General features: G+C 36.6%; 1 protein-coding gene across 3 annotated transcripts in view; it reads left to right on the top strand.

The window, feature by feature from the left end:
• Positions 1–20,648, top strand: part of LOC127451856 (dnaJ homolog subfamily B member 6-like) — a 56,754-nt gene that overhangs the window by 29,624 nt on the left and 6,482 nt on the right. For 2 of the 3 annotated variants that reach the window (XM_051716853.1, XM_051716860.1), the window contains exons 4-8: positions 7,515–7,568; positions 7,674–7,781; positions 11,881–12,009; positions 12,128–12,272; positions 12,526–12,596. In XM_051716853.1, the coding sequence (XP_051572813.1) occupies positions 7,515–7,568; positions 7,674–7,781; positions 11,881–12,009; positions 12,128–12,272; positions 12,526–12,596 (507 nt within the window). Of the gene's footprint in view, positions 1–7,514; positions 7,569–7,673; positions 7,782–11,880; positions 12,010–12,127; positions 12,273–12,525; positions 13,276–20,648 lie in introns of those variants that run through there. The other variant, XM_051716869.1, reaches the window with a different exon arrangement.

Raw genomic sequence — 20,648 nt, 5'->3', positions numbered from 1 at the left:
AAATGTTTTTTTACTGGCTTAAATTATGGCCAGCGCTAAGAGTGGGCTACCGGGTCTTAAGCCCCATATGTTTTTAGTAAAGCCCCAAATGTCTTCATCATCTTTTAGGGATGCCAAAAGTACCAGTAATTCTGTATAAAGTCAATACTAAAATGTAAAAATGTTTTAACATTAAGTAATGTACTTTTATATAAGTAATGATACCGGTCTTTGCACAGCACTTAGTAAATTCTGTACATACAGGACAGTATAGTGTAAGCTTAATGCGTATGTGCGTGCATGCAAGAAGAGTGCTTGCGACTCGCAATTGCGGCAGTTTGTGTGAGCATTAAAAATTGTCTTTGTGAGATATTGGACACTATTAAAGCTATGTATCTATTTTTAAATATTTAGATGTATAACCCTAAAAACAGAGTAATGTGCAGATGTGCTCAAGGAATTTGCAAACATTTAGTCACGAGTCACTAGGAAGTTTTGCACAAAAAACAAAAAAGCAAAAAAATGCCATGAACCTCACAAACTTTTGCAAATCCAGCTAAGATTTTTTTTTTCTCATAAGCATCTATTTTAGCCTATTTACAACCTGCTAACTACTAAAATAACTTAACATCTGACAAGTCAGTAACGTAAAACTGTCAATCCTACACAATGTGTGTTGAACTACAGAAAGCAGAAAAGTGCTTTTTTTTTCATCATGTTTTAAAATGCGATGTGTTGAAAGCACAGAACTTCTGAGCCTTAAAGGTCAAGCCATTTCTATTTGTATAGCGCTTTTCACAACACACATTGTTTCAAAACAGCTTTACAGAAAATTATGCTGTAACTGGGTTTGAGGGACCTTAACGACTCACAGATGTTACATGGCCTTAAATATCCACTGACCCTTTTAATGTAAGGGATCATGTATAGTCAGCCAGTTGAAATGGCAAAATAAACTCTGACAGGGTGATCACCCTGTATCATCCTGAAGGGGTTTATTTTGTGATAAGATGGTTAGTTGAATAAGTTGTGATAGTTGAATCAGCAGCAAAGGGTTGAATTCTGGATGTTTTTAACCCTTGTGCTGTCTTTAAATTTTTTACCTAATTTGGTCTTCCCAGTCAAAAATTATCAGCCTATTAAAAATTGCTTATAAATCTCTCATTATGCTATATTATCACCAAAAATTGGATTAGATCTTTTTGTCAACTTGTTTTTTCAGTTAGGACAGGTTTTGTATTTCTATTTGGAACTTCCTGATTGTAGATCATTTTTAAGTGAAAAAAAAAAAAAAAGCATTATTTGTGGATAGTTTTGGCTATATAAAATATGAAAACATTCTGTTCTATTTATCACACTCATGTGCTTTAATGTTTAAACACAAAATTTGTTTTGAAAAACTTTTATTTAGTAAATAATTGCACAAAGTCACATGTGGTGTTCCTGGGCAGAAATGACTGGAAAATGAATGGGGAAAATAACAAAAAACAAGTTTTTTTTTTTTTTTTAAATGAACCAGGGCAAGTGGTCTAGTGTCATGATCAAGGATGTGATCAAGAGCCTCATGCACAGAGAACCGCTTGGCCATTGTGCTACCACAAATTGAATGATGAGCAAGGCCCTGTGAGGATTTATATACCTTAGCTGTGGGAAAGCTTTTGTATATTAGTAAACATTAGCTGCGTTTCCATTATTGGGCCAAATGAGGGCATGCTAGTGCGTGCCAGGGCAAGTTGCATTCCCACTGTCACTTCAGGGGCTTCATCGTGCATCCTCGGGGCTTTCATGTGGCCAGGGGCCAGTGGCCTTTGGCCTGCTGATTACCCTTGTGCCAGACGAGGCCAACCAGGTATTGAGGCGGGTACAGTGTCAAAGGCGGAGTTTCACCGAGATATGTATCCAGCGCACAACAGTACAGGTTCAGGGAAAAAAATAAAAATAAAATGCAGGTATAGTACAAATCCATTGAAATGAACAAAATGACAAAGCGGTGCCCAAAGAAATTACTTTCCATGGTTCGGTGAACTAGTGTTGTCACGGTACCAAAATTTCAGTAGTTGGTACCGATACCAGTGAAATTTCATTGTTCTTGATACCAGCGAAAATATGTTAATATGATAATGTGCTACTGAACACACCAGTTTAGTTATTTTTAATAATTTAATAATTATTTTAATAATTATAGTTTAATAATAATAATTTTCCAGAACTCAATGTCTTAGTTTAATTTCATCATCAAAATGGTGTCTAATCAATTAATTCTTAAAACTTTTAACAAGTGAAAATAGAACTTTTCAACATGTCATTGCATTTTTTCCCCCAAACTTTTATTCAACAGCAGTCTTGCTTGTGATATATTGCTTGATTAATATTATTATTATTTTTTTTATTATTATTATTATTATTACAGAAATATTACATTTTACTATACAGTTTTTATATATTTCTGTCACAATTTCTTCAATTTCAGGCATCTAGATTTTATTTTGAATTGTGCTTTTATGATGTGGGTTTTTTGCTGGAAGATTCACTTTACCAGATAAACAGTTCCCAACATGGCCCAGTGTGATAATTAGTGATGGGAAGATTGGATCATTTTACTGACTTGAATCTTTGAGTCTCGTTCAGCAAAACGAATGAATCTTTATTCGTCATTTCGTTCATTTGAGCAGAATTAAATTAAAATGTTACATTTTCAATAGCCAAATCTCCCCCAACACGTCTGCTCACGCAAACTTTGATTATAATCCCAATTAGGAAAAAATTATAATGCAGCCAAGGACAAATTATGAGACACAGAAAGATTAGTTCACCTCTGGAATCTTCTTGTCTGAGTGTTTCGTTCTTTTGTCACATGACCGCTTATGTGCATAGCGTATATGCGTGACAAAAGAACGAACGACTCGGACCAGAAGACTCGAGAGGTGAACTAATCATTTCTGTTTCCTGTACAGCACCTATGCGGTTTTCACATAACAAACGAGCGGAGGTTGCGCAATGCACATGCGCGGCCAACACAAAATGAACGAATCACTCTGAGACTACTCGTTCTTCTGAATCACATAAAAGATTCGTTCATGAACGACCCATCACTAGTGATAATTGAAGACTTAAATTACATCTGAAATCTCATTTGTTTACACTGGCCTTTGAGTCTGACAAATGAAATGTAGGACACAGTTTTGAAGTGTTTGTATTTATTTTAGGTGTTTGTGTATGTGGTCATTTTGAAATGTTATGTTTTAAATTCTATTACTGTGAAGCAATTTGGTCAACTGTTGTTTTAAATGCTATATAAATAAAGCTGAGCTAAGATTAAAGCGCAAATGCTGTGATTTAATTATATAAATGTATAGTTTACATGTGCTGTGTGATTCACAGTAGATTAGTGCTCTGTCATCTGATACAACGTGAATGATTCTCAATGTCTATGGAGTTTCTAGTGGATGAGCGGTTGGATTTATACATTCATTTAAAGTACGCATCTCTTCCACACTAAGATTGCAGCCTTTAGCGGTTTAATAAATCACACTAGGACTTGTCACGATTTTAATTTGATTAATTGGCCATTTTAGTGTAAGGAGTAACAGAGCACATACTCAAAATGAGCATTTTAAAGCAGTCGTGTGTCAGTCATACTGCACGCTGGTACCGGATAGACAAGGTTGGGAGGGTTACTTTTGAAATGTATTCCACTACAGATTACAGAGTACATGCTGTAAAATGTAATTTGTAACGTATTTCATTAGATTATTCAAGGTCAGTAATGTATTCTAAATACTTTGGATTACTAACATGTGCATGTAAAATGGCTAGAAATAGCATTTTAACTTAGCGTAAAGCTGACAATTTACACAAGGTTTATTTCTATTTCTTCTGCTCCAAACTTACTTCAAACTTCTCTGTCTGCTCGTATGAATGTAACACATCATAAGAAAGTGTTTCACTGCTGTTCAAATGCACTTTGGATCGCATCATTTATATGTATAAATGTTTTCCATCTGAAAGGACTAAATATTAAATGAAACAAATGACAATAAAATGCAAAGTAATCTCTTCAGTAATCAAAATACTTTTGGAATGTAACTGTATTCTAATTACCAATGATTTAAATTGTAACTGTAGTGAAATACAGTTACTTATATTTTGTATTTTAAATACGTAATCCCGTTACATGTATTTCATTACTCCCCAACCCTGCGGATAGAGTTGGTGCTCGGTACTACCGGTACTGTAGAAACACTGGTATTGTTACATCTTTTTTATTTTAGTATTGACTTGGTACCGAATTACCATTACTTTTGATAACACTACAGTGAACTTTCATAGACGATGTGCTGGGACATAGTCCAGTTGTTAGTGGAGAGACCACTCGGGTCATGGCAGTTACAGTTGTTATCGATCATTTATCTTGCTAGCTAATGTTTACAATCGATATAAACTCTATATTCTAAATAACTAGATAGCATGAGCTCCCCTTTTGCTTGTGAAATGGGTGAGGTGTGTGACATTGGCACCAGCTACTGGCCACAGCTGGCCAGTTGATAGCCCTGGCTCACACTGGCTCAATAGTGTAAAAGCGGTTTTTGATCTGCTGCTTTGTGAGATCATGAAATTTCCAAAACACATTGTCACAATATTTTGTCTGAAAGGTGTGATTAAAGAAAGACCATGAAAGAAATATTCTATTGGAGAGGGGTCACTGTGGGGCAAAGAAAATTCAGGTGTGTGTGTGTGTGTTTGTCTGTGTCTGTGATAATATTGGATGGATAAATGGATGTTGGATGCAGTTCAGGGTAGGATAAAGTTTATCTCTGTGGAAAAGAGAGCATGTAATACTCAGTTTGTGCGTGTGCACAAGTCCGAGGCCTTAATGTCTGCAAGCACACATGCACCTACACTGATCAGCCACAGCATGAAAACCACTGACTTGTGAAGTGAATAACATTGATTATCTCATTACAATGGCACCTGTGGGATATATTAGGCAGCAAGTGAACAGTCAGTTCTTGAATTTCGTGTGTTGGAAGCAGGAAAAATGGGCAAGTGTAAGGATCTGAGCGACTTTGACTAGGGCCGAATTGTGATAGCTAGACGACTGGGTAAGAGCATCTACAAAATGACAAGTCTTGTGGGGTGTTCTTGGTATGCAGTGGTTATTACCGACCAAAAGTGGTCCAAGGAAGGACAACCGATGAACCGGCGACTGGGTCATGGTGTGGCCAAGGCTCATTGATGTGTGTGGGGAGCAAAGGCTAGCCCGTCTGGTCCGATCCCACAGAAGAGCTACTGTAGCACAAATTGCTGAAAAACGTAATGTTGGCCATGAGAGAAAGGTGTCAGAACACACAGTGCATCGCAGCTTGCTGCGTATGGGGCTACGTCGCCGCAGACCGGTCAGAGTGCCCATGCTGACCCCTGTCCACCGCCAAAAGCACCTACAATGGGTACGTGAACATCAGAACTGGACCATGGAGTAATGGAAGAAGGTTGCCTGGTCTGATGAATCACGTTTTCTTTTAGATCATGTGGACGGCCAGGTGTGTGTGCATCATTTACTTGGGGGAAGAGATGGCAGCAGGATGCACTATGGGAAGAAGGCAGGCCGGCAGAGGCAATGTGATGCTCTGGGCAATGTTCTGCTGGGAAACCTTCTGTCCTGGCATTCATGTGGGTGTTACTTTGACACGTACCACCTACCTAATTTTTCTCTTATTTTTGATCTCCCCCATTCATTTTCAATGGCCGGTCATTTTTGACCGGGAATATCACAAGTGTGACTTTGTGCCATTTTGTACAAAATAAAAGCATTTTAAAACAAACTTCCTGGTTAAACATTAAAGCACACTAGTGTGATAAATAGTACAGAATGTTTTCATATTTTATTTGATTTTGCCAAAATTATCCACAAAAAAAAAAAAGCGGTTTTGTTTTTTTTTTTTACTCAAAAATTTGGTGCGTAAGCTCAGGTCAGTGTGGCCTATGATCAATAAGTTCCAAATAGAAAAAGAAAACCTGTGCTAACAAAAAGATCTAATCCAATCTTTGGTAGTAAGGTAGCATAATGAGAGATTTATAAGCAATTTTGAATAGGCTGGTCATTTTTGACAGGGAAGACCACAAGTGAAACTAATTAAAAAAAATAAAAAATAAATAAACATTTTGATATGCTATGTGAACAAAGTCAGAAAGTTTTAGTCCAATAGGATAACATTAACTAGCATTTTCAGGCAAAAGAAAATCCTCTTCAGGTCAAAATGACCAGAAGACAACATGAGGGTTAAGTGAACATGTTGAGCAATTAAACACGTCCTCAGTGTTAAGAATAGGAAGGAATTATGAGCGAAACCAGAGGGTGACACTCTCCTGGCCTAGATGCTTACTTTCCAAGCCAACATTTCTAAACTGTTCAGAAATAACCACATTTGTTCTTCCTGAAATGTGATTGCATGTCCTTGTCTGCTTTTGTTTTTATGCACATTTTGCCATGTTGTGTCTGATATATAAATTATGTTCTACCTAAACAGGTTTTTTTTTTTTTTTTTTTTTTTTTTTTTTTATATAAATATAATTATCTTTATATAAAAAACAAATTAAGTCAGAGTATGTCCCGGTCCTTTTTAAATATATACTGTAGGTAAACGTGTGTGTGTGTGTGTGTGTGTGTGTGTGTGCATGTGTTTGCATTGGCGTGTGAATGCATAATTTACAGACAGAGTTAAGACACAGCAAGTAGATACTAAGTAGAATAGCCTTTTGTCCATTTGTCCACATATGTGTGTATAAATTTGTGTATAAAAGTGTTTTTTTTTTTTTTTTTTTTTTTTTTTTATAAGAGTGTCTTGATATTATCCTTCCCCAAGCATGGATAATCACTTGCAGTAACAGTGGACTACTGTTGTGAAACACAGTTATAAAACCATTTGGCAGCTGTTTCTAAGAACAGAATTATTTACTGGCTCTGTTGTTCTCTCAGCATGACGATTGTTTGTTTTGGGCACATTAACTCAAGCCTGTGTACTTTTTCATTGTGAACTCTGGAGATCCACTTTTTCCTGTGAGTTTAGTTCCACTCTTGCTCTTTCATAAGTGTAATTTTTACATGCAAATCAAGACCTTGATTAGCTGGTTAAGGTGTATTTCAATGAGTTTGACTAAACTCTGAATGAAAGTTGATCTCCAGTAGCTACAGTAGATTGAACACCCCTGCTGTAAGTGTACTGTATGTATCGATGTTCATGTCATTCCATGTATAACTGAAGGAAAGTTGGCTTGTGTGTCACATTTAACTTTTTCTCATTTTTCAGCTTTGCCTTTTTTCAGAGTTTTACACTTCTGTATTACACAATGTGTGCCACATTCATAATTGAACAAATCATTATGTAAGAGCTAGAATGGTTCAATGCAGTTAGTAGCACAGTCAGTTGAACTTTGTGCAACAATGTGTGTTGGGAGAAGTGTGCAATTTATGTAAATCAAAATAATCAGTGCTTGTTTTTACTGTCAATTAATTGACTTCTCTTTTTTTCATACAGAAGAGAAACGTAGACAGTATGATAGATATGGTAAAGAAGGCTTATCTGGTAGAGGTAAGTGAAGATATTCCTTATTTAGTGTTTTATTCTCAGTTTTTACTTTACATTTTTTTGAAATGTGGTTTTCCTCTAATTATTATTATTTTTTGGGTGGGAAAGGAGGCCATTATGATAATGATGATTTCATGGGTGGATTCACATTCCGTAATCCAGAAGATGTCTTCAGGGAATTCTTTGGAGGCAGAGATCCATTTGCAGATTTCTTTGGTAGGTGCATAAGTAAAGTACAGTATTATTGATTTCTAAAGGGAAAGATGTACGTGGAAGAATTGCATATATAAATTGCATACAGAAAGCATGGTGTATTTAATTTATTTCATTGTATAATAATTAGACAACATTTAACTAATTTCAGCAAAAGGATTTCCTTTGCCAAGACACTGTATAGTCTCAGTGAAAACAGGTTCTTTGGCTAAGCATTAAAAATAAGAACTTAATTCCCAAAGAGGAGGAAATGAAGGTCATTTCATTTCTCACAGAGACTCTGTCGTGACGTGATTTGAATTATAATTAGGCAATTAGGTTTTGCATGAGATTATTGGGGCCTGGGGTCATTTGCAGATTAGTTTATGTATTCCGTTAGATTACTCAAGGTCAGTAACGTCAGTAACGTATTCTAAATACTTTGGATTACTTCTTCAGCACTGGTAGATTTTTTAACTTGTTTTGACTATAAAAACTCTGCCAGTACAGTAAGACAAAATACACATATTAAAAATACATTCTCTGAAAAACCTAAATATCTTATGCAGTGTTGTTTCTAAAACAAGATTAATCAAACTGATCTTGTTTTAAGGATTTTTAGATATTTTTACAGGAAAACAATACAATAATTTATTATCAAGAATATGATTTTTGCCCTAATATCAAAGGTCTTACTAGAAAAAATAAATTATGATCCAACATGAATTTTCTTGGTAAAAAAATATATCACACTAGGACTTGTCACGATTTTAATTTGATTAATTGGCCATTTTAGTGTAAGGAGTAACAGAGCACATACTCAAAATGAGCATTTTAAAGCAGTCGTGTGTCAGTCATACTGCACGCTGGTACCGGATAGACAAGGTTGGGAGGGTTACTTTTGAAATGTATTCCACTACAGATTACAGAGTACATGCTGTAATTTGTAACGTATTTCATTAGATTATTCAAGGTCAGTAATGTATTCTAAATACTTTGGATTACTAACATGTGCATGTAAAATGGCTAGAAATAGCATTTTAGCTTAGCGTAAAGCTGACAATTTACACAAGGTTTATTTCTATTTCTTCTGCTCCAAACTTACTTCTCTGTCGGCTCGTACCTTTTTATATTTCAAAATTTGGTCTTTCTCAGTCGCTAGTTCAGTCAGACTTTTCACTATCAGACTTAAGTCTTTCCACATTTACCCCTTTTCCAGTAGTGGTAAATGATTGGTGCCCAATCTGGAAATGGTCAGAAGCATTGGCTCCACACTGGCCACTTCAACCTTCTGGTCTCAAACCAGGAACTGTTAGCGTCAGTGGTCTGCGGGGGCAGTATAATGTCCTCACCCACATAAATCTTTCAAAACAACATCCACTCAATCTGGCTAGATTGACGCAAATAAATAAATAAATAAACAAATGAACATGGATCACATTATTATTAACGAAGCTATTTAGACAGGAAGGGCCAGATGTAAAGTGCATTCAGCTGACAGGCGTTTCGACTGTTAAAAAAGCTTTGCACCCTGACTCCCATATTTTGCATAACACCAGCCAATCAAATGGATCTTGAGATTTTTTTTTTTTTTGAAAGCTGTGAATGGTCTTTGGGAAGTCCAGGGGCATGCCTGAGACAAATTTGCTGTGCTGTTTAATACCGGTAAGTTACCGGTAAGTGCCACCCGATGTCCACTGGCCCTAACTACTGGGAGCAAATGGCAGAATGGCATGTGTGTAGTACATACAGGAACTCTAAATATGGCGAGGGCGCTCAGACCAGCAAGTGGGTCCAGAGGAGACCATGCATCATCCACTAGGAATGTTCTCAGAAATAGCTTCCGAATAAAATAAGAGGAGCAAGAGAAAGGGAATGCTAATATAGCACGGGGGCTAGAGAGTGAGAGAGAGTGTTTGTATTTTTATTTTTGTTAAAATAAAAGGAAGGAAATAACACGTATATGTTTATCTGTGCACAAAATTTCAAAGTACTCAGTTGTTTTTTTATTAGTCAAACGTATACTGTATAAGTATACACTGTGTGAATATTTCTTAAACAACTTCCTTGATGAAAGAAGGTCATTGGTGTTTACTTGTGTTTATGTAGCCATGACAGGGCCTGGGTGGGTTAGAATAACAGTATGTGTGCTTGTGAGAAGATATCAGGCATGGTTTAGCCTGCCAAATCAAACTGCTTCAAGGAGATAGAAAAAAGTTCAAATGAAAGTGCTGAGTACCTGAAAATGAAGATACACTGATCTAGGCAAGTTTGAGCAGGTATATCTCTGCGTTACAACACTGGACCCAATATTTGTGGGACAAATATTGCGCTATAGTGTTGTATCAATTGTTTGGAGAAATGATTTGCTTTAGAACATTACTAAGAGGTATTCCTAATAACAGATAAGTCAAATTTGCATATTTCATAGTTTGGGAGGGTGGTATAGTGTAGTGGTTAAACATCAAAGCTGTTAACATAAGTGTTGTTGGTTTGATCCCCACAAGGAGCAGTCCATGAGCTATCACCTTTGTGTCCTTGAGCAATGCACTTATGCCGAAGTTGCTCTAGGGGGATTGCCCCTGTATAAAGAGGGCTGTAAATCACTTCGAATAAAAGCTCCCCACTAAATGACTTGCTTCTTGTTCGGTAGCAGCTCATATTTCTGAGTTAAAGACCTCAAATTATCATTTTAAAGTCATAACGCAATCCCATACATGCATCAACTCTCAAGTGGCTTATCTCTTCCTGAGCTACTGTATATTCTCATTGTTGTGACGCCACAATTATGAGTTTTCTGTACTTCACAATTGTATTCACAATGTTTTTGGCATTATAAAACTAAACAACATATATTACAATTTCAATGCGGGTCATTATGTTTCCCTGGAGACTGTGTAATTAGACTAGCTTTGCGACTAGAATTACAGCTTTTAGACAGAGAGCAGAAACACTGTTTATATATATATATATTCACTCACCAACCACTTTATTAGGTACACCTGTATACCTTATTCGTGCAATTATCTAATCAGCCAATCGTGTGGCAGCAGTGTAATGTAAAAAATCATTTAGATATGGGTCAGGACCTTCAGTTAATGTTCACATCAACCATCAGAATGGGGAAAAATGTGATCTCAGTAAGTTCGACCGTGGCAGGATTGCTGGTGCCAGACAGGCTGGTTTGAGTATTTCTATAACTGTTGATCTCCTGGGATTTTCACACAGTCTCCAGAGTTTACTCAGAATGGTGCCAAAAACTATAAAACATCCACTTAGCGGCAGTTCTGTGGATGGAAACACCTTGTTGATGAGAGAGGTCAACAGAGAATGGCCAGATTAGTTCAAGCTGCAGAAAGGCTACGATAACTCTAAGCACTCTGTACAATTGTAGTGAACAGAATAGCATCTCAGAATGCACAACATGTCAAACCTCGAGGCGGATGGGCTACAACAGCAGACCACATGTCGGTTTCCACTTCTGTCAGCCAAGAACAGAAAACTGAGGCTGCAGTGGGCTTACCATTTGTGTACCTCAGCAGAAATCGAGATTCAACAGACCAGGCTATGTTTTTCCAGTCTTTAACTGTCCAGTTGTGTGAGCTTATGCCCACTGCAGCCTCAGCTTTCTGTTCTTGGCTGACAGAAGTGGAACCTGATGTTGTCTTCTGCTGTTGTAACCCATCCACCTCAAAGTTTGACATGTTGTGCATTCTGAGATGCTATTCTGTTCACTACAATTGTAATAAAGAGTGGTTATCAGAGTTATCGTAGCCTTTCTGTCAGTTCGAACCAGTCTGACCATTCTCTGTCTTGGCTGATTAGATAATCGCATAAGTAGGTGTTCAGACGTTCCTAATAAAGTGCTCGGTGAGTGTTTACATAATTAGTTTAAAACAATGTAGAAAACATATCTTGATTATTCTAAATTATATTTCTAAGCCATTTCAGGGCACATGCATGAATTTCGAGATATATTGAATATTGTCAGTGGTACCACTTTATGCTCTACCATTAAGGTTATCTGCTTTTAGGGACACACACACACTTTCAACCATACATGCAGTAGTGTCTAATAAAATGATTTTTTCCACTAAACTCATTGTTCTTTCTTATGATTTAGCTGATGACCCCTTTGAAAATTTCTTTGGTGGTGGACGACGTCATAGGGGTGTGAGCAGGAGCAGGACGGCTGGTTCATTCTTTTCCGATTTCTCTCCATTTGGTTCTGTCTTTCCTGGGTTTGACCCAGGTATGTTAATCTGTGTTTGGCTAGTGTTTTTTAATCCTAAATCCTGAAGTCCTGGGTACATGTTTGGTGTACTTTTGTGTTTTTGAGTATCCGTGTATAAGCTTCATCATCTCTTCAGGTTTCACCTCATTTGGCCCGATGGGTGGGGGTGGTTTTGCCTCATTCTCCTCCCCTTCATTTGGAGGTGGAGGAGGAATGGGAAACTTCCGCTCTGTTTCCACATCCACCAAATTTGTCAACGGAAGGAGGATTACAACGAAACGGTACTAAAGAACATTCTGTAATGGCTTCTAATTGTTGTTTCAATGGTGATTCATCACTTTATGCATGTGACACAGTAACACATTCATTTTCTTGTTATCTAGTCCCACTAAATATCTATGCAAATTGCTAATAAACCAGTTGCTTATTTGACTACACTTTTACTACTCAAAGCTCTTTTGAGGAGCTATGGTAAAGGTAAAAACATGTTTTTTGACAGTACAGGTATTGACTGAGATTATTGTGTTATTACAGCATTGTAGAGAATGGTCAAGAGAGAGTGGAAGTAGAGGAAGACGGTCAGCTCCGATCTCTCACAGTCAATGGTGAGGAGCAGCTTCTCCGACTGGACAACAAGTGATTTCTGAACTCAGAAGCTGAACATTCGAAACATGTAACCCAAACATTCCTAAACATAACCAACCCATCAAAACAGGCAGATGGCTACAGTACTAAAGCGCCTGCTCTCCACTAGTCAATAAACCCAACAAACCAAGTGTAGGTCACATGCGACGCATCCAAGTGGTGTGTGCTTTTAGTTGGTGCCGTTACCTTCCGCACAGTGAAAAGCTGACAAAACAGGGTGAACTTTCATTTATTCCTCACCAGATCAGAAGGCTCAGTTTGAACAAGCACAATTCATTCTTTTCTATTAGCCAATGGCCTTTCTTTGCTGTTATATTGCCTTTAAACTGGAGCTTAACAGGTTGTATCTGCTAAGAGCTGTACTACTGTTCATCTAAACTGTTGAAGTCTTAACCTCTCCGCACTTAATATATGATCTAACTAAAGTTAGTAATTACCATTTGTTCATGATATTAGACTATTGATTAATTATTGCATTTATTTGTTACTCATTTTGGCTTCTCGCCTAACTTGTTTAACCTGAAACTTTACAATATTAAGAATATAAATGTGTGACTTTATATGCTCCTATTTTGTGCTCTTTGTAAGAAAAAAAAAATAGATGGAGAGTTTCAGGTTCAATAAATCTCACTTTCACCAGTTTGGAATGTTGCACTCACATTTTGTTTGCGGTGGTTTCAAGAAACACAGAATTGCCTCTAATTTATGTGTAGGTGTGTGTCCACTTGCTTGGCTGCTGTATGTGTCTCACATGTGTTTCATCCCTGCACTCAAAAGTAAAAGGAGCTTAACATTTCTCTTCGATCTGCTTTCACCATCACCTTATTGCTAGTGCCAGTCTCTAAAATTTCCACACAAGCATGAGCACATAACAAATTTTTCATTTGATCTTTGTGTTGGTTCAACAGAGCTCTTTTTTTTTTTTTTTTTTTGTTCTCCTGGAAGGTGCTTATCAATTTATGCACACACAGACAGGGTATAACCTTTGATAAATATCAAGTATGTATACAAATCACATCCTCGTTTAAACTTCAATATCCATGTTGTGTGCTAAGATCAATACATCAGCAATGTTCATTCATCCAAACCTTTTATACTGATGATCTTGGGAACCAAAAAGCCATCGGTAGTAAAACTCATTGAATTTGCCCTAATTTTATATATATATATATATATATATATATATATATATATATATATATATATATATATATATTTTTTTTTTTTTTTTTCACAGAAATGAAGAAGAGGGATCAAGCAAAACTTGCAGTAAAACAAAGTTTATTTGAATTGGAAAGTAATAAAAGAAACCATCAGAAATGTGTTGATTGTCTTTTATTACTTTTTTTTTTTTTTTTTTTTTTTTTTACTGCAAGTTTTGCTGGATCTCTCTTCATTCCTGTTGATTTAATCCATGCACCTTGTGTGTGGGTAAAGTTTTTGCCAGATCTACTCTTGCAACAGAAATAAGGAAATGCCAGGAGAGCAATAAGATCTCTCCCATCAAAGGACTTTAGGCTCACTTTATCATTTGCTCTCACGCACAAATCTCCATATGGCCAATTCCTTTTAGTACTGAAGTTCTTAGATATTTAGTTTTAAAACAACAACAATTATAAGCTTAAAACTTTTAATTAAATGCAAAATAACTTTTACTATTTTGTTGATTAATTCATACTGGCATCAACGATCAGATCTGAGCCATAAAAGGCACCTCTCAGCTAAACAGGATTTGCCTTGACATCAGGGAGAGGTGTAATTAAAGCATAAGTAATAGTGTGTGATCTTGTAAAGATAATTTGCTCACAATACTCAAAAACAATCCAGAAGTGTTTATTAAAATGGGATCTTTTTAATTCTAATCCAGCACATTTTTTGTGGGAGCATTGTCAGAAAGGAAGCCAATGTTGGGTAACTTTTAAAAGAACAAAATAGACAGAATAACCCATTATTGTATGCCCATGTTTAAGAGAGGAAATGAAACGCGATAATAAATTGACTTTTCTCAATTATATTTTACATGTTAGATGATCACATTATAAAGTTTACTTGAGTAAGATTCTTGTTTATCTGGCTGGACATTGGATTCCACTGGAAGTAAGTATTTTCAAGCTAAAAGTGTTGTTCATATCACAAGTTAGACAAGTCATTGTGAGAAATCGTTCAGCTCTGTAGTACACTGGCGCCTCCTGCCGTTTACATGTTGCACGAGAAGCTTTTTCGTGGGTCAATGATGCCTTGACCTTTAGTAATGGCAAAAATATATTTATTTCTTTAAAAATAAATGTGTTTTAAGGACTGATTACCTTTTCTAGGACGCTGTTTTATCCACCAAAATACAGCTGCTTGACATAAGTTGTCCTCCGAAAAGCAAGCGGCTGGTTTTACATCACAAGAGGGCGCAATTTCTTCGATAACATCATGACGTCATGACGCCTTGATGAGAAATGGCGGTGTAATTTAAAAATTAGGCCTATGTTGATTTTGTAAAGTGCCAGTTTGAAGCAGACAAAAAATAATAAAAAATAAATAAAATAAAATTCCTTACTTTTCATTGTTTACCATTCGTTAAAAATAAATGAAAGGCATGTAAGAAATAAATGAAGCAGGCATTTTATTTGTTAATATTGAGAGCTAGAGCTACAAGACAGTATTGTCAGGTCACATGTGAATGCTGGGTGTATGTGCGGTTTAAACACAAAAACACTTCTGAGTGGGTTTATGACACTTTCCTACAAATTTGTTGTAGGAAACTACAGTATTCATAAAACTAGTAATGCTACTTAAAAGTTTTGCAGATTATCAAATCAAATCTCTTTTATTGTCACTAAGTGTGAAACACTTCCACACGCACTGCAGTTGCATAGATAGGTGAACATAGTATAGGCTACACAATGTACAGGAGAAACAATATAATAAATACACACTGACACAGTATACACATAACTGAAAAATGTAAATACCCATACACATATGCATACTGTATTATACACATAATACACCGATTTACAAATGTGCAAATGATTGAGACATTAAAAAATAGTGTGCAAAACAATGTGCATATTACTAAATATACAGTTGAGCCAGTTGCACAGATGTAGTAGAGGTTGGAATTATGAGATTCAAGAAATAGTTTATTAGTGATTGTAATGTGCATGATGAGATGCAAGAAATAGCAGCATTATACAGTGGAGTGTGATCAGTCTAGTCTGTGACTTTTCAAGTATGGTACTGAGAGGTTGGGTGGGTTAAGTTTTAGTGTTTTTTGATATTGTAGTTCAACAGTCTCCCCCACCAGCTGAGGTAATAAAGTGCCTGTTCATAAGCCACAAGTGCCATGTCCATCTCCTAAAAATAGAAGTGATTTCCATGCCCAAAATGATCCACAATTTTGATGAAAACGGAAGCTGAAAGCATCCAAGGCAGATGAGGAGTGTTTTCCCCCTGCGTTTTACTGCTGTCCTCCACAGGCTTTATGAAAGATGGTAAAGATAGGAGTGACAGAAGAGGAAAACATACGACCAGCTCTGGGTTTCTGTTAGTGCCTGCTGTGATGCTATCAAAATGTTAGAACAGTGGGAAGTGCCTTGCTGTAGACTGTGGGCTCATTAAAATTGAGGGATGCTCGCTTCCCTGGGTGTATGAATGATTCTTGGTGTTAGACAGTGTGGATGGAAGAGTGCCAAGCTTTTTACAGAGATCCAAAAACTTTTTCTTCTTTCATTTGCATGTCACTTACATAAAATAACATAACTTTTTTTTTTTCTTTTTTTTTTTAGATGAGATGACACATTAGACAAAAGTCAAAACACATAAGACACACTGGGTTCAGCTGACAGGTTGCTACCAAATGTTTCAGTACCTTGACATTGACCCTATTCTGCTGAGTTACTGACAAGTGGTATCTCCCATATGACCTTTTTTGTTTTGTTTACCATCACCGATAGTACGTTGTGTCAGCAGCATCGGACACCAGGGACCCCGTCCCGCAATCCAGGAAGTAAACACGTTTGTATAATCAGTGACGAGTGCGATTCAGGGGATTCATTTTCCCTGTAAGATTTCATTTTTACTGCACCGATGGTTAGGTTTAGGGGTAGAATAAAAAAAATAAAAAAAAATCATCCATTCCTCTTCACTGTATTACATGATTTACAACTAAAACAGCTCGCTTTTGGCACCCCTCTGTAGACATTTCGCCTGGAAACTGGAGCTCACATGTGCCCTCACATTCAAAAACACTTCCAGCTTCAACCACTGGGGGCAGTCCTTCAAATTTCAGTAAGCACAGACCGAGTTTAACTCAAGAACTGTTGACCTACTGATGTCGAATTCACAGTGCGATAACTCTGCATTTGAAACATATTTTTGCCACAAACACAAACTATGTAAAGAAAACAAAAGAAAACATTGAGAAGAAAAGGGAAACATTTTTGAATTCAACTTTGAAAGAAACATCCTGTCTTAATAGGTATTAAAAGATTACAATTATTTCAGTTCTTTAATTGTTTTCCCAAAAAATTTATTTATTTCTCCACTAAAAGTAATTCAATGATAATGGATTAGTCTTATCACCCGTGGGTAACCGCCATATAATAGCAAATATAATGATCTGCAAAAAACAAGGATGCTTTTAAACAAAGAGAACACACCTTGAATCCCCCTCCTATTTCAAAATTTTTGTCTTGCGCATGACTCTCTGTATCATTTCTTTCTTCCTCCTATATTTAAAAAGCTAGATATGATCTCTACCGCAGCCTTTCACAGATGAATAAACACTGCTTGTTATTCAAAAGTTGACGAGAAAGAGAAACCTTAACGGGAGGTTTTTACTCCGGTGAGAGTGGGACACAATGGTGGGACACTTATTTTTCACGTACCATCCCTAGAGATGATTTACATACCACGATTTGCTTGGATGCATTTCAGAGAAGCTTCGCGTGCGAGTGTTTGTATGGACGTGCGCCTACAGTAATAGACTACAAATTTAAGGGGTCGCCACAGTGACCTCACGGTAATAACACGTCCAATCACACGCGTGGGGAATCAAGTCTTGTGAGTGCTGCTTGTGTCTCTGTTTGACCAGGATCGTTACTCTTTGTGCTTTTCCCCTTTTTCTCACTGTCACTTATTCTCATCTGTCTCACATTCTCCCTCTTTCATTTTGTGTCAGTCTCTTGCAATTTTTCACTCTACTGATTCTTCATGTTTAGTTTTTTTTCTTTCCTCCACTAGGGAAGAAACAGGCTCATGTTAGAGACACATGAACAAATTTATTTTGGCTCTGTTTGGTACTACAAAAGCAAAAATCTGGAAGTCAGATGAACAAGCAACTGAAACATCTACTAGTGGTTACAAGTCACATCACATTTTAACCCAGTGTACTCAGTGTGAAAGTCAAGTCATTTTTATTTGTATAGCACTTTTCATAACACACATCGTTTCAAAGCAGCTTCACAGAAAGCTGTAGTAGAGTTTAGCTGCTCTGAAAAGAATTTGCGAATTAATACAATCAAATAGCCTCTTCCGGTGTAACTAATAAACATGCACAGTATATATTCAAAGCACCATTTCTCTAACAGACTTTACAAAAAAGTATTTTAAATAAAGAAAACAACACATTTACATACATTATAATGTGATATGTTATCACTTAAATGTATTTACTTGATGTTAAAAGGGAGCAGGGGAGCTTACATTTTACCTGGAGGCCACTAGCCAGGTGATGTTCTCCTTCAGGAGCCCTTTGAACACATACAACAAATACAAATGTTTTTACAACCATACATTTACAGTTACTGATGCATGGACAGACCTTTTTGGAGTTGAGTGACTCATCTCTTTCTCATCCCATACTGCTCTGTATGCTTAGTAGGGTAATTACGCCTGAGATTGTGTTCCTTGAAAACTGCAATTTTCTGCTTGTAGATTAGGCAGGTAGAAGTACCATTAAACTAACTAAATAAATAAATAAAGCTCCTTCAGCTTCTCCTGAAACTCCTGAATTCCAGGTCTATCTTTCTTGTAGATTTCAAAAGAGACATTTTGACCAACATATGTGACCCATCATTCACCATAGCCGTTGTGGTGATACAACCATAGCAACTTAACACTGTTTTTTTATGTAAGCAGGCTGTTTTGTTTGTTGTTGCAACTAAGGCTACAACAGCACCTTTACATTGCTATTTTAGGCCTGTAATAAGCAATGTGGAAAAATATATACAGTTTTAGTCTACACTTGAACAATCCTTTCATAGAGCTATGGATAGCATTAAAGGCCCAACCAAAATGCAGAAAGTGAAAATTGATGTGTAGGCCAAAGATATGGATTAACTATTAGGCGTGGTATGAAACTATCTAGGAGGCCGGTAGTTTGAAAATCCCTGTTTTAAAGTATCCATAGTAAAAACTATGACATTTCCCGATGCCACTGGTATTGCAGCTGCTTGTAGTGGTTCAGGTCATGTTGATCCCTCTCTCAAAGCTCAAACACAAGGGCCTTGCATGACAACAAGAGATTTGGTAAAGGCTTGATTATTAAATGCATTCTATTTTTCATCTTTTGGTGGAGGTGGAGGAGGGTGTTGCAGCAGACGCAGGCCTTTTCCGGAGATGAAAAAAGGTCCGGTAGTTTGAGAAGCAGCATCTGTCCCTTTTCTTCTCCTCTCTCCCCTTTAATTACACAACACAAAAGCCACGAGATGTGCCCATAATCTGCTCGCATAATCAGCCTTTCTTTAATCTCTTCCGAGCCTCTATCCCGTACTCTAATTCAATATAAATGTAAATTAACATGCAAAAAGAATAAAGAAATCTCAATCTATTTACATGAATAATCACAATAAAAGCGTTCCACATGAAATATGAATGAATGCATCACGTTTATTATGGAAAGGGTGGGGGATGTCATGCAAGGAGTGTTGTAGGAGCTATTTGAACTCTTAGTTTTCTTGTGTTTATGGGGGATGCAAGTGTCCGTGAACAGCAGGTTGAAGTGACATGTCTAAATGTGTGTTATTAGTGTCATTGGGGGCAAATGTAGAGAGAATTTGATTTTCAGATTCCCTGTGCAGACCTTGCACAATACAAAGTGAATAGAGTCGTTACTATGCTGGAGCTTAAGTTCAAACTAGTTTGGTAATGAAATTTGGTGAGTATAATCTTAAGTAACTGAGGGTCATGATTTATTAAATAAGGACAAGGGTAGTAAGGAACATGAGATCCATCTGACAGACTACAGGTGGCATTGGTATCTTTGTCTGTTCTTCTGCTTCATATGACCCTGTCATGCACCTTCTATTGATTTGCTAATTGGCATATATTTTCCTCAGTCCCAAGATGGGATGAATTACAAACAATGTTTAATGTACCAGATATGTTTTTCCATATTTTGGTATGAAATCTTTTCTGAATGTTTCAGAAATTTCCAAAGAATAATGTAATAAAAACCAACTTCATCGTGTTTTTTTAATGTGACTGTAGGTGAGCATTCACATGACTGAATCATTAAACCCAATTTATTTATTCTGAACTGACAATTTTCTATGTCTTTTGTTTGTTTTATGTGGTAAATTGCAGTAAATAATTACATTAACATAATTTATAAAGGTTGATTGATTGACTGACATTGCATTGAATATTATAATCACAGACTGTTAGGATGGAACAGACTTACTTGTATAGTTTTGTTTTTTTTGTTGTGTTTTTACACTGACGTCATACAAATTTGTTTTTAAATTTGAGTGTAAACCTTAGTCTACTCTGTTCTCCTCACGGATCTCCCTCATAAGCAATGCAGAAAAATATGAGAGGGAATTGATGCCCTGAAGCAAATCTTATGATCTCATATTTTAAAGAAATAAGTAACTGGACAGAGATCCAGTTACGTAAAGACATTTTATTCCAGTAAACACAACACCATGCTGCTGCTGCTGCTGCTTTTTTTTTTTTTTACCATCCACAGTTTTATGAACATGTATTGATCCTTATTGATCTCAATAATGCAATTTTCC

Source organism: Myxocyprinus asiaticus, chromosome 2, assembly GCF_019703515.2.
Source record: "Myxocyprinus asiaticus isolate MX2 ecotype Aquarium Trade chromosome 2, UBuf_Myxa_2, whole genome shotgun sequence".
NCBI lineage: Eukaryota > Metazoa > Chordata > Actinopteri > Cypriniformes > Catostomidae > Myxocyprinus > Myxocyprinus asiaticus.
This window is presented reverse-complemented; position numbering and strand designations above follow the sequence as displayed.